This window comes from Rhincodon typus, chromosome 12 (assembly GCF_021869965.1).
Source record: "Rhincodon typus isolate 14 chromosome 12, sRhiTyp1.1, whole genome shotgun sequence".
NCBI lineage: Eukaryota > Metazoa > Chordata > Chondrichthyes > Orectolobiformes > Rhincodontidae > Rhincodon > Rhincodon typus.
In genome coordinates this window covers 37,943,011-37,959,499 of record NC_063343.1, presented here as the reverse complement: position 1 = coordinate 37,959,499, position 16,489 = coordinate 37,943,011, and the positions used below count along the sequence as shown (strand labels likewise).

The 16,489-nt window shown below is 38.7% G+C and overlaps 1 protein-coding gene across 4 annotated transcripts in view; it reads left to right on the top strand.

The window, feature by feature from the left end:
- LOC109912048 (CCR4-NOT transcription complex subunit 6) overlaps positions 1 to 8,027 on the top strand; it is a 72,159-nt gene extending 64,132 nt beyond the window's left edge. For all 4 annotated transcript variants that reach the window (XM_020511426.2, XM_020511429.2, XM_020511428.2 and 1 more), the window contains exons 11-12: positions 2,691 to 2,893; positions 4,224 to 8,027. In XM_020511426.2, coding sequence (XP_020367015.1) covers positions 2,691 to 2,893; positions 4,224 to 4,436 — 416 coding nt within the window. In that variant the 3' untranslated portion in view covers positions 4,437 to 8,027. The remainder of the gene's footprint in view (positions 1 to 2,690; positions 2,894 to 4,223) is intronic.
- Positions 8,028 to 16,489: the final 8,462 nt, after the last annotated feature.

The following is a 16,489-nucleotide window of genomic DNA, read 5'->3' as shown; positions in this document are numbered from 1 at the left end:
ATAAGTGGGCTGATTGTTACCAGAAAAGAAAAGGAAGGGACAGCATACGTGAGTATCATAATATACCAAGGGAAGTTTGATAATAGAACAATCATAAAGGCTTATATCTTGATGCACAAAGCATTTGAAATAAGGTAGATGAACTGATGGTACAAACTGATGTAAATGAATCTGATCTCGTAGCCATTATGGAAACAATGTTACAAGGTGATCAAAACTGGGAACTTACAATTCAGAGATATTGGACATTTTGGAAAGATACTGGGGAGCACTGTTAATAAGAGATGAAATGAGGGCAGTTGTGAGGGATAATGTAGGCTTGGATGATTTAGAGTCCATTTGGGCAGAGGTGAAAAATGGCAAGGGACTGATGACTATTTGGTGTACAGATTCCCAAACAGTGGCCACTCCATAGGGAAGACTATAAATCAACAACTAGTAGGAGCATGTAAAAAGAATAGAACAATATTTCCAAGCTGTATGACTTTGTAATAATTATGGATGACCTTTTAATCCTGTTGATTACGTTAATCAAATTGGAAAGAGTAGTTATGACAACAAATTTAGTGTGCATCAGGGATAGTTTCCCACAGCAGTATATCATGGAGCCAACCAGGGAGCAGGCTATCTTGGATCTGGCAGTGGGTAATGAGGCAAGTTTTTGCCCACGCATTAGAAAAGATAAAATATACTTTCATGTGTAAAATAAAGCTTGTTTAAATAGTTAGGCATCCAAATGGCACTCCACAGATTTATGAACCATTCAAATCCTTAAATTTCAGTAGTTAAGGACATGCAAGTTAGGTGGATTGGCCGTGCTAAATTACCCATAGTGTTCAGGGATGTGTAGCTTAGGTGGATTAGCCGTGAGAAATGCAGGGTTACAAGGATAGAGTAGGGAGTGGGTCTGGGTGGGATGCTCTTTAGAGGGTCAGTATGGTCTTGTTCGGCTGAATAGCCTGTTTCCACACATTCTATAAATATTATTGATATTTTTCACCAATATCTTAAGTTCCCATGGGGACCTTGCATCATTACCAGTTTACACTTCCTATAACTAGTAATGTGAAATTTCAAGTTGATGACTGGGGGTGGGTTGGGGAAATTCCAATTTTTGGCACTTTGTGTGATTTCCCCATTCCAGCAGATTCTGTCAGTTGCCTCATTAACTGTTTCCTCGTTATTGGATGATCAATGAGCTGCATTATGTTCTTATTACTGGATGGTGCTACAAGAAAATAGATCCATCTCACTACACTATTTCTGTGAGATTGCATCTAGAGCTAGAGTGGGGTAGGGGGCGACAATATCTGGGTTTTTTGAGACTTGCATAGCTCTCGTCACAAAATTGCTTAGGTTGAGTTTCCAGTCTTCAGATGTCATTGATCTTTAATTACATTACTTTTTATTCACTCATGGATCCTGTCTCTGTTTAACATGTCAGGTTTCATCTAAAAGGTCTTAAATTAGTAAAATGATATACACTTCTTGTTAGGCAATTGCTGGATTTTTGTGAACTGAAAGCATAAAGGAATATGGAAAATTGGTGAACACAACAAGCAATAGGATTGGAATAGACCATTTGGCCCAAAGAACCCACTCCAACTTTTGGCAATATCATAGCTGATGACATTCCTCAGCTATACCTGCCCACAGTAGTTTGAAGGATTGAATGGCCAAGTCTTGTTCCTTTGTCGACATGTCTTTTACACAGCCATTCACCAGTCCAGTGCCAATGCCTCTTGATCTGTGTTAGCCACTAACTGGTGTAGCAGCAGATCACATTTGGTGGTGTTCTATTAGTGAGAAATAGGATAAGATTCCTGATCCACCTTTATTCCACTTCCTTTGAATATTGTTTCCGAATGTTTTTTATTTCTATGTTGCTTGCTAGAAAATGACCATTTGTGGACACTCAATTTTGTAGGTCAACTGTGTTCAGTTGTCAGTTTTCTGCCATCAGCTACCATCTGAATCCCAAGTATGGCTGTCACTGAGGAGCCTGATTGTAAGCACCAAGTCCAAAACCATGTCCAGCACAAGTGTGTTCAAGAGCTGGGCTAAGGAGAGAAATTTGAACATCCTAGAAAGTTGGTGCAGGCATTACTGGCTGAATGGCCTCCTGCACTCTAACAGTCTGTGCACAATAACACAGATTGTAATACCTAAATGACAAACTGTTTAATTGTCTTGCTAGGAGTCAGGAGCATCCAGAAAAGGCTAGATGTCATGTCACTTCTATCTTTTATTATTTTTATGGACTTAGTACAGCAATTATTAAAATCCTGTAGTACGACAAGTACCTAAAACTGCTTGGGGACTTTGCACTTAGCATCATTACTTTACTTTAGTGCTGCTATGCCCATAAATTGATGTCAATATTTTAAAATGTTATATTACTTTACTGTTGATCTTGGGTGAGTATGTTTACTGCCTATTCCAGTTAAAGAATAAAAATCTAGCTCAGAATATGTTTAGTATACCTAAAAACTAAATGAACATGGTTAGCTCTGGAACCTCCCTCTCAGTTTGATTGCCTGCTTACTCCTCTGGCACTTCATGTTTACCTGTCACCTGATGCTTATTCCAATGAAGCAATTTAGAATAATTTCTATGCCAGAGTTGTAATCTAACCAGTATTTGTTTTATTTTATTTTGATGCTAAAAATGTTTAATTTACTGTCTTTCAGGTGTTGTAGAATACTTGGCCACTGGAGGAGTTGATACAAACCACAAGGATTTTAAAGAACTGAGATATAGTGACTGTCTAATGAAATTCAGTAACATTGGAAAAAATGGAACTCCAAGTGCAAGGATCACTCATGGCTTTAAGCTAAAGAGTGCCTATGAGAATGGCCTAATGCCTTATACAAATTATACCTTTGACTTCAAAGTAAGTACCTGAGCATCCGTTGATGTTTATCTATTAAGCCAGGGGAGGTTTTACACTTGTAGTCAACTATTAAAATTAAATGTTTTGTATCTGGTTAATCTTAACATTTGGGCATCTCTTTTTAAAAGTCGAGTGAATTTCTCAAAATCCAAGCTGCTCGGTTTGTCAAAATTCTAATCAGATCTTTTGATTTAATCATGGTTTTTATTCACCAGTTATGAAAATTTGTGTTTGTCCTACATCCTTTAACGGTAATATATATCTTAGCGTTTGTGTTGGGTTTCATAGACTTAGACCTTTGCTTTTGTCCTTTCTTCCCTTAAATAAAAGCTTCGGCTTGAAAATACTCAGTATAATTTAAAGGAGCAGTGGGAAATCATAATCCAGACTATATGTCAATTCAGGACTGTAATTTATAAAACAAAAAATCTATTAAGAAAAAAATAGATTAGACTAAGTACCTGATCCTTTTGTTGCTAATGTGAACTGAAGGCCTTGTAATATTGGAATATTGTGTGCAGATTTGGTCTCCCTATCTGTGGAAGGATGCTCTTCCTAGAGGGAATGCAGCAAAGGTTTGCCAGACTGAGTTTGGGATGGCGGGATTGATGTATGAGACGAGGTTGAATCGGTTAGGATTATATGCATTCAAGGTCAGAAGAATGAGGGGGTGATCTTGTAGAAACCTATAAAATTCTAATAAGACCAGACAGGTTAAATGCACAAAGGATGTTCCGGATGTTTGGGGAATCGAGAACCATAGGTCACAGTCTTAGGATACAGGGTAAACCAGTTAGAACTGCAATAAGGAGAAATTTCTTCACCCAGAGAGTGATGAGCCTGTGGAATTTGCTACCACAGAGGGCAGTTGAGAGAAAAACATGGTTTGATTTTGAAAAGGAATTGGATATAGCACTTGGGGCTAAAGGGGTCAAAAGATATGGGGAAAAGCAGGGACAGATTATTGAGTTGGGATGATCAGTAAACATCAGTTGGATGTTTAGAGAGTCAGGGTGGATCACGAGAGTTGGCTAAAGAAAATTGTTACTTAAAAGTTTAGGTGGATTATTTTGATTAGTTGTGATCTTAGGATGGTCAGAGAGCACATTTGGCCACAAATACAGAAACTTCAGCAGCAGTGTTTTGTTTTGATTACTGTAACCTGAAGAATTTTGTCAAATGGTACAGTGTGGTGCTTTGTGGAGCTGTTTATTATTTGATATTGCCTGGATAATTCAGCTTGTACATGGTATCAGTAAACTTTTGTACAAATCTGTACTTTCAATATTGTATTTTTAAGAAAAAGTAACTTTATTTCTCTTGACCGCAGGGTATTATTGACTACATCTTCTACTCAAAGCCTCATATTAACATACTGGGCGTTCTTGGACCTTTGGATCCTAACTGGCTGATTGAAAACAGCATCAGCGGCTGCCCACATCCACACGTCCCATCTGACCATTTCTCACTTTTTGCACAACTGGAGCTTTTACTGCCCTTTGTGTCACCAGTAAATGGTATCCATCTGCCAGGCAGAAGGTAGTTGTGTACTTTTTGGAGGGAAGCCTCTTAAACAATCTTGTAAAATTGTAAAATCAAAGTACTGAGGAGTGAAGTATGGCCAGTAGGATTGTTGTCTAAATTATGTTCTTAATCAATTTTTAAATTTGTTTCTTGGATAGATTGTCTAAATAATAAACGATAGTAGTCCGGTGCTATTTACAGATAATGAAATTCTGAGCCCTGTTTCCTACTTTGTATACTGTCGACAAATGCCGAAAATGGGTTTCTTTACAAAGCTTCTACTGCGTTTTGCTTCTGCATTTTTAGTGTAAAATGAAGCAAAATTTCTAGTCTCTCTACTTAAGTTATACAGTTGATTCCTATTAGATTGGGGCAGGGGAGGCAATTCGCTGCAATGTTTTATTTACGTAGGAATGTTCACAGAACAGACTCTCTTTTTGAAATGCAATTGTGCACTTTTGAAATCCAACTAAGTGAATGAAGCATTTTAAATTGTCACCTTTTCTTTGAACTTTTTGTAAAATGGTGGAAAGTCTAATAAATAGCTCCACGGGGTATAGAGTGCTATTGGAATGGAGATGGGGGTGAAAGAATTGTAATCTAACAATATTTTACTGCTTAAAGGATGTTCAAGAATAAAGAAACTTGCATTCAAAGACTTGATCTGTAAATGTTCCACAGAGAAATTTATTTTTCTTTCCATTTTTGCTCGCCTGAATTTAGTTCACCTATCCCTGAAGACTACTATATGATAGGGTTTTTATGCTCTGATCAGGATAAGTCTTTTTCCCATATCTCTGTTTGGAAATGTGGATTTTTTTTCCCCCATCCCCTCCCACTTCTCTTTTAGGGGGGAAAAAAAACTCTCCTCAATGCACAGTAGCCCTCAAGCGCACTTCTTTTCTCTCAGTAGAAACTTGGGAGTGTCTCAAGCCAAAGTTAAAATGAGAAGAAGCTAAAATGCTTCCATAACGTCCTTGTAAACATTGCTAAAAACTGCTGTTCGGGTCTTAACTCTAGTGTTTCATTTACGTGTTTATTTAAAGCTAATTATACAGGCGTAAAAGGTCTGTGAGTTTGATTTTTAAAATTGCCTACTTGACAAAATAGTTTGCTATTTTACTAAAGAGGAATCAACTGTGTATTGTTGCACAAAAAAGTCTGTCTAGCACTACCTTTTCAGGCCAGTAGTAGCCAATGAGGACCTTTCTTTCCATACTTCACTCCCACAATTTTGAGAAGTGTTTGTATAAATTTGAATTTGAATTTAGCCTTTAATGATTGTATATGAACCATAGAAGACCTGATTTAAGGCATTTTGTACTAAAAAGATTTAAAACAGATTTGGAAAAATGATTGTATTGTAAACTAAGGCTAAATTTTTATCTGTTTCATGCTTTAAAAAAACCATTTGTAAAAAAGAAAAGAAGTTGCAACAGGTTTCCTCTGCTAATATTTGCACTGTTCTAGGTTTGTAACTTGTGTACTACTTTTACAGTTGAGGACATTGTTGATTTAAATTCAAGTATTTCACTCCTCAGGATTTGGTATCAGCATTTGAACCTTTATAATCTTTGAATTTACCCAAGTTCCTCTGATTTAATTTTTTTTTACATGACGTGCCTCATCAACTTTTTTTTCTATTTTTTTGAGGGGTTTTTTGGAACCAGCACTGCCTGTGCACGCGGAGAAATCCTGAGCATCTTCTTTTGAGATTTTTTTAAGAAAAATAAAAACTGTTAAGATTTGTGAGATTTTATGAAGACACTTTTGTATAAGCTCTGTGGCATTTTTTTTCTTGTGGAGCAATGAACACCACATTGTTGATCAGGTTGGGTACAGTAGGGTACAGAGTATAACTTTAGCCCATTGTACCCTAGCACTGCTTCTGTCCCTTTGCACAGTGCTACTTTTCACCAAGGAAAGCTGCATCATGTGAGACCATACCACCACCATTGTCGTGTGCTTTGATCTTGTAGAGAAGTAGCATTCCTTGGTAGGTATTTTAATGTTCTGAAGCAGTGTAAACTAGAACTGAGCTATATTTTGCATGCAGGTCTTCCAGACAAAGTTTCAAATCCATTATTTTTTAAAAAGTCATGATTTTGTGTTTTTCAGCTGGACCAGAGCTATATCTCTACTCTCTGTTCATTGTGCCATTGGTAGCATATTCTTAAAGCCAAGTGTGCAAGCTTTAGTAGGTTAGCTTTTGCTGTGCTTTCGTTTAAGGTGCTACGGGGAAGAAGGGGAGCCTTTTGGAATTAGCTTGTACTATATTATGCATTGAATGAGCCAGAGGTATAGTTTGATCTAGCTTTATAGTTTCGACTGCAGGCAGAGAGACAAAAGAACACAACGTGACACTAAAAAAAATTGGACCAGTCTTCATTCCAGTTTACAGTTATGTGGAATGCCGTTAAATGGATTGTGACAAATTTTAACTTTTAAAACATTTAATTAAAAAGACAAAGCACTTAAATAAAGGTGGTGCAGACAAAACCAGGATGGAATAAAAAATTTTGGAAAGCTCACTAAGTTTAAAGATGTAGTAAATACCCATAAGAGATTTATAATGAACCCTTGTCTGGGACCTGCAGTCGTCTTTGTTTGTACAATTAGCAAACGTCCAATTTATAATCAGTAAACTAATTACTGGTAGTATTGTTTGTAGTAGATTTAATGAGTAGCTTTTTGTAAAGTGTGAATAAAAGGTGTTTACTCATGTTTTCCTTGCTTTACCATTTTATTAATGTACATCATGAAACCCCAAACAAGTAAATCAGGCAAAATGGCCAGTCAGTATTGATTTCATTGTTTCAGCTTCGTGGTCACTTACAATGGATATATACAGTTCACAGTTCAACGGGGCTGTTAATTCACAGACCAAATTCAAATGCTATTGTATGCTTAATTTCTGTGACTGTTTAAAATGTGACGTCTTATTTAAATACTGTACTGAAATTAAATTTTATCTCTTTGGTAGGGTATTTGTGGGAATTTTTATATGCAGTTTTTTTGCATAGACCTACAAATGTAGAAATTTGGATTTACAGAATGCAAAAAAAATTCATCGGTGCATTTTATGTAAGATTAAGACACCCCTTTTACATATTCAGGAAAGTAACAGACCAGGTTACTTTTTGTGTACAGTCACATTCATTACCACGTCCAAATAAAGTGTTTCCAGTGAGTCCTTGATGGTAACTTTGTAGGCTACATAAATCTGAACTTTCTCCCCATTTTCTCTAGTGATGATCACTACTCAGGATAGAAGGACGTCTTTAGTTCTGTGCTAAACCTATTTCTACAGATTTCACTATATAATGCACTGCAGCAACTCTTGTTTACCATTTTTCATGGGTGCACTGATCAAACCAGCAATTACATCTGCACTAAGTAATTAAAAAAAAATTACAGCTACCTAGGCAGCTCTAAAGTCAGATTTGAGATGAAGTGGTAAACGAGGGCTTTTTAAATGTTATGTGAACTTTTTGGCTTGAATAGCAGTTGATAGCACGATGTTTTCCATAAACAGGGTCTGCTTGTTCCTGTGCACAGGTGTATTTTTCCTACTCACAGCTTGGACAATAAATTGTATATCTATTTCAAACTTTTGTTTGCTGTATTTATTCACATCAGAAATTTAATAGTATGAGCCCATGTCTTTACTAAATTATATTGACTTATACAAATGATTGATTGATTGATTGGGTAATGTTGTAGGACAGAGAGACCTAGGGATACATAATTCTTTGAAATTTGCATCACAGGTAGGTAGGATGGTTAAGAAGGCATTTGGCATGCTTGCCTTCATTACTCAGACTTTTGAGTATAGGAGCTGGGAAGTCATGTTGAGGTTGTACAGGATATTGGTGAGGCGTTTTCTGGAGTACTGAATATAGTTCTGGTCACTCTGTTATAGGAAGGATATTATGAAATTGGCGAGGGTTTAGAAAAGATTTACCAGAATGTTGCCGGGAATTTGGGGAGTGGGGATTGATTTACAAAAATAGTCTGAGACTTTTTTCACTGGATTGTAGGAGGTTGAGGGGTGACCTTTTAAAGAGGTTTATAAAATCAAGAGGGGCACAGGGAAAATACCTTTGCTATTCACCTTACTAAGGTGGAGGAGTTCAAAAATAGGGGGTATATTTTTAAGGTGACTGAAGCAAGATTTAGAAAGGACACAGTGGTTAGTGTGTGGAATAAACAGTAAGAGGAAGTGGTAGGTGCAGTAACAATGCTTAAAAGACATATAAATAAGTACATGAATAGAAAAGGTTTGGAGGGACATGGGCCAAACGCAGGCAGGTGGGACTAGATTAATTTGGGAACATGGTCAGCATGGACTAGTTAGGCCAAAGGGTCTGTATCCATGCTGTATGACTGTATCTATATCCACAAACTGAGTTTCTATAGAATCTGTACAGGTGTTCCCAGATAGTTTATGGAGACATTAGGAATGAAGGCTAATGCAGCAGGAGAGATTAGGAGATATGTTTGAAAGCTTAAAGAAGAAAATGAATTTTGGAACATGTTTAAAGATGAAATATACCAAGAGCATTTACAGGAAGATTTCCCATGTAATTAAAACATTAATACCTCATCAGCTATCCTAGTTACAATCTCTGAAGTCACTGCCTTAAGTGAAATGACTTTAAGCAATTCTGTGTTCTTCACGGAGTAAGTTAAAACTAGAGTTCAGTTTTTTGAGTGTGAAACATCTAAAAGAACCTATGTACAACTGAAATGCTATAGCTTACAGATGCTGTACTAAAATACTGTAAATTGCTAAATGTGAAACACTTGGAATAAGTCTAATTTAATGCCAGATGAATTTTTTTTTGATTTAGAGTACTTTGCCAAATGAACTAGTGGTATAAAATATACATGTCTCGGCATTTTCCCTGCCTTTATTTAGGAAGTGAGTCGCTACATGCCAAGCCCCTCAACATACTGTCTAACAGTGAAATAAAATGACATTCCTCCAAAATAATCTGTTGAAACAAACCTTACAATGTTATTTTAAAATAAAGAATAACTTTTGTAGAGTGCTGTCTTCTGTGGAATAAGGTGTGCATTTTCCCCTCTCCACCCCATAATTTCATTCCCTGCCTCTTTAATGGAATGCTACAATCAGGTGATCACCATTGCCTGCAAGCAAATTGCATTATAATACACATAGCAACTTTAAAGTAATATGTGCTCACAATTGCCACTCATTGTTTCACATTAATGTTATTTGAATTAACGTAGAGCAGAGAATCATTGTACTTCAATTACTGTGGTAAAGAGCGACCACTTTCACGAGAAGCCATGGGATAAGATGGGTGATGTTTACAGACCAGGATAAAGATTATTAACGTACTGCGGAATGAAATTGGTGACATACCAGTGAGACAATGAGGCTGAACAAAGAAGTTAGCTCAGCTTGATCAAAAAAAGAATGTTGAAAAATATGCATGTGCGAGTACTTGAGCAGCAGTGGGAGCAGAGGCAAATAATGCAGTGATGTAAGTAGGATTTCTTGGTAATGGATAGGCAGTAGGTGTTAAAACGTGCTCGAGGTTGATTGCACTAATGTTTGGCATAATTTTGTCCTGGAAAAGTTGCTGGCAAGGAAGTAGAATCTAGTGAAGATCCAAATTTGGCTAATTTTCTGAACAGAACTGACTGTCTCTAACAAGGAAAGAGTAGAATGCCAAAGGTGTCATATGAATGAAGAATGTCATAACTCTGCAAAGATAATGCCAGTGGAGCAAAATACACGTTAGGAGGAAAAGGGAGCTGAGGGTAGGCCCTTGGTTAGTGGGATGGGTGAGTCCAGAGATGACCATGCAGGGAAGATAAGATGCAATCTGTTATCTGGCTTTAGATGATAGAGGCATTAGATGAGAAGGCATGGTCATATAGAGTACAAGTCTGATTATGGGCAGTTCAAAGGGGGGCCAAAAAACAGGGAGGTAACCAATTCAAGGACCTCGAGAGGAAAAAATCTATTGTGAAACATCATGATTTGAAACAGCAGTTGGCTTGAGAAGCAGCATCTTTTTAAAAGAAGGATCTAAGTAGATTTGAAGGAGAGGGCTAGCACAAAGTCACTTAGATCAAAATTGGAGAAGAACCTTAGAGTTAGAAGTTTGAGAATTTTAATGATTGATTGTTAGAGTGCAGGAGTCCAGAATTTAGCAGCATAAGGCAGTGAAGACAGCTGGGTATGTCTGGGAAAATTCTGCAAATTGCTCACACTTTGAGCAATGCTGACACTACAAGAAGTTTTGAGGAAAGGCACTCCATCCAAAATGTTAACTTCACAGATACCACTAGACATGCTGTATATTTCCAGCACTTTCTTTTTCAGATTTCCTGTATCTGCAATATTTAGCCTTTTTAATAACGTTAGATAGCTGATTCCCTTGATATTACATATGGAGGCAAGATTATCTGTAAGTTCGATGTGGAGACTGGATAATTTTCAGAGCAGATTTACATTGGACACCCCAGCACAAATGGTCTTTCGGCCCTAAAAGGCCTCACATCTTTCCTGATCTAAACCTACAATCGATGTTTCATTCTCCCTTGCGTGCTTGTCCAGCTTCTCCTTAAATACATTTGCTTCAACTATTCCCTGCAGCAGCAAGATTTATTCTCACCACTCTTGTGTAAATAATTTAAAAAATAAATCTGTATTGAATTTCTTGATGCTATTGTGTATTGATGGCCTCTATTTCTGCTTTTCCCCACAGGAGGAAATTTTCTGTATCCACTCTTATCAAAATCTTTCTTAGTTTTAAATGCCTCCTTTGCAGATTACCCATCTGCCTTTATTTGAGAACAGACTGTCCATCCTTCTGATTTGTAAACACACGCATATTTGACATTACCTTTGTGTGTCTTCTGTTTTGAACTTTACAGTACGGTGACCAGAAGTGTGTTCAATAAGAATTAAATGTGGTCTAGACAAAATTCAGGACAAATTTAGCATAATTTCTCTACTTATTTTAAAATTCATTCCCTTGGTTCTATGCCTTGCTAACCTGTAACAGAACTTTCATGGTAAGTGTAATGTACTCACTCCTTTGTTCCCCTATCCAAGACTTACATTCCAGGTAATAACTGGTCTCCCTATAAGCACATTTTTGTGGCAATATCATATTTATCTGTTGAACTTGTCAATTATTTAGCCATGTTGCAGGTTTTATTAATAGCCTCCTGTAATTTGTTGTGATACTCTGCAGTATAATCAGTGTTTCAACTAATTCCCGTGCCCTCCACCACCACCAACAACTCACCCCTAATTTGGTGTCACCAAAAAAAATTTCTAAATTCTGTTTTGGATTCCAAAGTGCAAATCGCTAATGTAAATTGTGAATGGTGGCAGTCCCACAACATTAGAACATTACTTCCCACCTTGTGCCACTGTGGATAACTACATTTTACTCCCAATTGCTTTCTGTCTTGAAGTTAGTTTGTAATCCACTCTGCTACTTGTCTTCTGGCTCTACATTCTCTGATCTTAATCATTTGTCTATTACATAGCATGTTATCAAAGACCTTTTGAAAGTCAAGATTGATGAAGTTGACTGCATCATCATTATCTACTCCCTCTGCTACTTTCTCAAAAAAATTCAATAAGGAATCAGGTTATTCCTGATCTGGAGTCACGAATGCAGCAATGAAAGTCCAACCGTATGAGGAATTCTGTTTGGTAAATCTAGTATGATGAGATCAGCTGTGGAATTGTTGCAAAGACAGCACCGTAGAATTCTAAGGGCTGATTTTTTTTCCAGTCCCTGAACAATGTGGGCAATAGTGAGTCTGTTGGGACTGTATGATAGGATCAGAAAAATGAGATTCTTGGTGTCAAAGAAAACATTTGATTTTCCACACTGTACACTGGGCCAAGTATCTCTCAAGTGAGCAGTGAGGCCAATTTACATGAACTTGCATCTTATTACCTATTGCCTCATTTATATGAAATTTTCTCCCATATCCCGAACAGAAAATAACATGAACAATTCCTGATGTGACATCCATAATGAATACCTGTTGTCTCCAGTTTGCTACATGCTTCTCTGAGCTTCAATCTTAGCTAGCAGTTCCCAGCACCTCAGAGTATGATCCAGGGGCAGAAACCACCTGCAGCAACGGGCATTGATCACACATCCAGGTTCTTTCTCATCAACATCACAGATCTCTGACTTACTTAGAATATAGTTATCCACTATAATCCTGCACTTCTAAGCACACTGACACCGTTCATTGTAATGCTGTGCCAGCACACATTGCACACAGAAGCAGGAACCCAGCTCATACATTGAATCATAGTACACCTCAGACTCTTTGCTTGCGACTTGAATGCTCACAGTATCTCTGCCTTTTCTTGCTATGTTGCGTTTTGTCACCTCTTAGAGGTTATAGGCCCTCAGTAATTCTGTTTTGCCTTGCATTTTTGTGCAGACACAGCCAAACAGCTTGTTATAGTTGCTAGCAGTGACCAGTCAAGGGGTGAACATGTTGCTGTATGGCACCGTGCTACATCAGTGCTCCACATACAGTGTGTCATCGGTTTCTGCAGCAAGGGTAAGCTTCAACTAAATGATAATGTCACCAAGTCTAAAAGTAGCCATCCTCAGTCAAGTCAAGGGAGACTGTCATTATTTAGGGAGCAGTGCCTTGTCTGTTAAGGGCAGTGTCCAATACCAGTCCAGGGGCTTGGACATGGTCAGTTAGCTGCCTAAAGTGGTTAGGGTCAGGATTTCCATACCAGTTCACACTGGGAAGTGGGCCATGGTCAGACCTGCAGGTCCAGGTAACCAGTTGAGATTATTGGTAAGTCAGGGTCTGGACCTTATGGGTCTGGTCACTGCTCAACTGGAGTGTCTCTTCAAGTTGGTCAGGGATAAGCTATGGTCAGTCTTTGGGAGGGGTGGGGGTGTGATCTGTTCACTCAAAATCAACAGTGGTTGTTAGTGGCTGTTGTTGTGGTCGGGAAGTTGGGAAAGTCAATTGTGAGGATTGGAGGCAGCACATTGGGATGTAAAAGGTATAATAATAGTGATTGGTGACAACTCAACATATAAGGTTGAGAGACAATAGTGCTTTGGAGGACATAGATTACAAGGGGAGTAGGGCTGTACCACCAGTTTAAATTCAACAAGCGTACAGTACATACTGATGGTTGGCATAACTAAGCTGTCGACCTAGTGCTTTTGAATATTGAATATCCTTTATTGTCACGTACATTCAAAATAAAATGCAGTGAAAAGCTTGCACATAAGTGCCATTCGGAGAACATAATAATGATAGATAACTTAAACAGAGTCCAACTTTCCTTCACTGCTATACCACCGCCAGAGCCATGCTCTGGGCTTTCCATCCCACACTGTGCCACCGAGAGTTTCCTGCTCTGGGCTACAACAGTCTGTGCCATGCCGCTCTTGGTGGCCTACACCATGCGGAAAGCAAGAGCCCCGCTCCAGGCCTCACAGGTTGACCGACAGACTCAGCGGCCTCCTGCCAAAGAGCTTTCTCAGCCACCCATTGCTCTGGGACTCAGCCCCCACAATGCCCTGTGCACACGGCTCTTCCGCTGCTCTGGGATGTGGCTCCTTCGTCGCTCTGGGGACTCGGCCTCTCTGGGACTTGCTGCAACCCATGTCCAATCCGCTAACATTACTCCAGCCCACTCTCACTCCACTTCTGCAGCAGGAAACAGCCCACGTGCTCAGCTCCTGCCCGGTCACCGGAGGCAACTCCTTTCATTAGGGAGTAATGTTGAGAGATAGACTTAAATGCAAGAGTTGGTGGAAGCATTGTAAGTTCTGAACTGATGGGACCAACGGGGAGCTCAAGGAATAAAGGAATATGATGATTTTGCTGTGGCCTAGATTACCAGGTTGAGCCTACAACTCTTTTTGCAAAATGTTGAGGATGTTAAGTAATCTAAGTAAAGATCTTCATCGGAATCACAAACATGCAAAGGAAATGGAAAATGGCAGCCAATACACCTGGAGTGGGTGGAGTAAATGGTTTTATCTGTCTGAACTTGCAGACTCTATTTGTGAATGATGTGAGGGCCTTCAAACTCTAACACCTTTCAGGTTAAAAACATCTGGAAATGTTAACTGCATGCAGTGTCTAACTCTGGGTATAAATCCTAGCCAGCAGCAATCTTGATCATGTCATTGGTCATTGCAGATTGATCAAAGTAATCTCTGTGAAGTAGAAGCAATCACAGGAGACCTGAAAAGTGTTACCTGTAGACCACAATTCACAATGACAATCCAAGATCTCATAGGCTACTCAAGGGCACAATACTGATCTCCTTGCACCTTGAACTGTAAGTATTTGCTGACATGCTCTTCCATGCTTTTTGGGGTGCTCCATATCCCACTGTATTGAGGTCTGTGTTATGTTGCTATTTTTGTATAATACAAATGCTGGCTGTTTACAAATCCATTTTGATTACTACCTCCTCCCCTACCACCACCCCACCCTGGCTGCATCTTGTTGGCTTTGATTTCAGCACAACAGGTATATTTTCTCCTTATCACGTTATCACTTACACCTAAATTGCATTTCTATCTCTCTTACCATGACGAGAACTCACTTTGTCTTTTGCTGTATGCACCCTCACCATCTGTTCCACTTACTCCTCCCGCTTCCTCAACTGCATAAAAATGCCATTTTCCAGTCTTTAGTAGTTCTGAAGAAGTTGTTGACTTGTTCGCCAAGCTGGCTTGTTTCATTCAGACGTTTCATCACCATGCTAGGTCACCGAACTACAAATCTTCGCTAAAACTTTAGTTCTGAAGAAGAATCATATTCTTCTAGCTTTCCAGTTAGAAGTTAACTCTGTTTATCTATCTTTAAGATGCTGTTGGAACTGCTGAATTTCTCCGACACTTCCTGTTTTTACTACTGAGGAGTTATTGTATTTCTGATATTCACCATACGTGACCAGTAGGCCCAGGCAGACCTGGGGATACTATCACAGTGGCCGTGTAATGAGGACACAGAGAAATTGAGGTGAGTCAAGTGTGTCAGCAAACTCAGGGCCGTCAGCAAACTCAGGGCCATCAGCAACCTCCAGTGGTTACAAAAGAGCCTTCACATGAAAATGTTGCAGTGGAAGCTCCACTAACTTTGCGGAAGAGGCAGAGGAGACCCAGAGTCTAGGATCCTTAATGTTATTCCCTCCAAATGAACAAGGGGCATTATCAACACAGATTGTGGATGTTCTGGGACATCAGCATAGAACTGTCATCTGCTGGGGCAGGACTTGTGACCTCTGAAGGGTGGCTGGTCATCAAGGTTACAGCCACACCACATTTTTTACGTAACAAACACAGAGAATGCTGGAAAATCTCAACCAACCTGGCAGCATCTGTGGAGAGAGAAACAGAATTAATGTTTTGAGTCTGGTGTGAAGTATCAGATTAACTTGGTTTCTGTCTCCATGACATTGCCAGGCCTTCTGAGTTTCCCCAGCATTCTCTGTGTTTGTTTTGATCTCAAACATCCACAGAATTTTGCCTTTATTCTGCATTTGTATGCATTTGAGTGCTCTAGCAGATTCACTGTGGACCTGTGGGTGTTCTTTCAATCCTCAACCCACCTGTTACTGTTGCAATTTGTGCCAAGTCACACTGTTTCATCCCATTTCCTTGTGACAAGGTCAGTGCTACACTCTGGGCAGTAGGCTTTGCCAATATCGCTAGCTTCCTCCAGATGCAGGGTGCTATAGACTGTACATTACCTGGTATAATTGTCTTAGTGTTTTAATTCCTATTGCAAACTTCCATTTGATATTTTGTTGAGTCTATAAAATATTTTATGATATTGTTTTATGTTCCTTGATAACTTAATTTTGTAGTTCATCTATTGAAAACAATAGAAATATAGAAAATAGGAGCCCAAGTATTTTTCCCTAGTGTCCTTCTTAGTTTCTCCAAATATGCTTTGCTCTAAACTATTAAACTGATTTTTACTTTCTTAAGTGTATATACAATTTATAATATATTTATTGTGTATATCTGTGTACATACAAAATGCATATTAATGATTTGG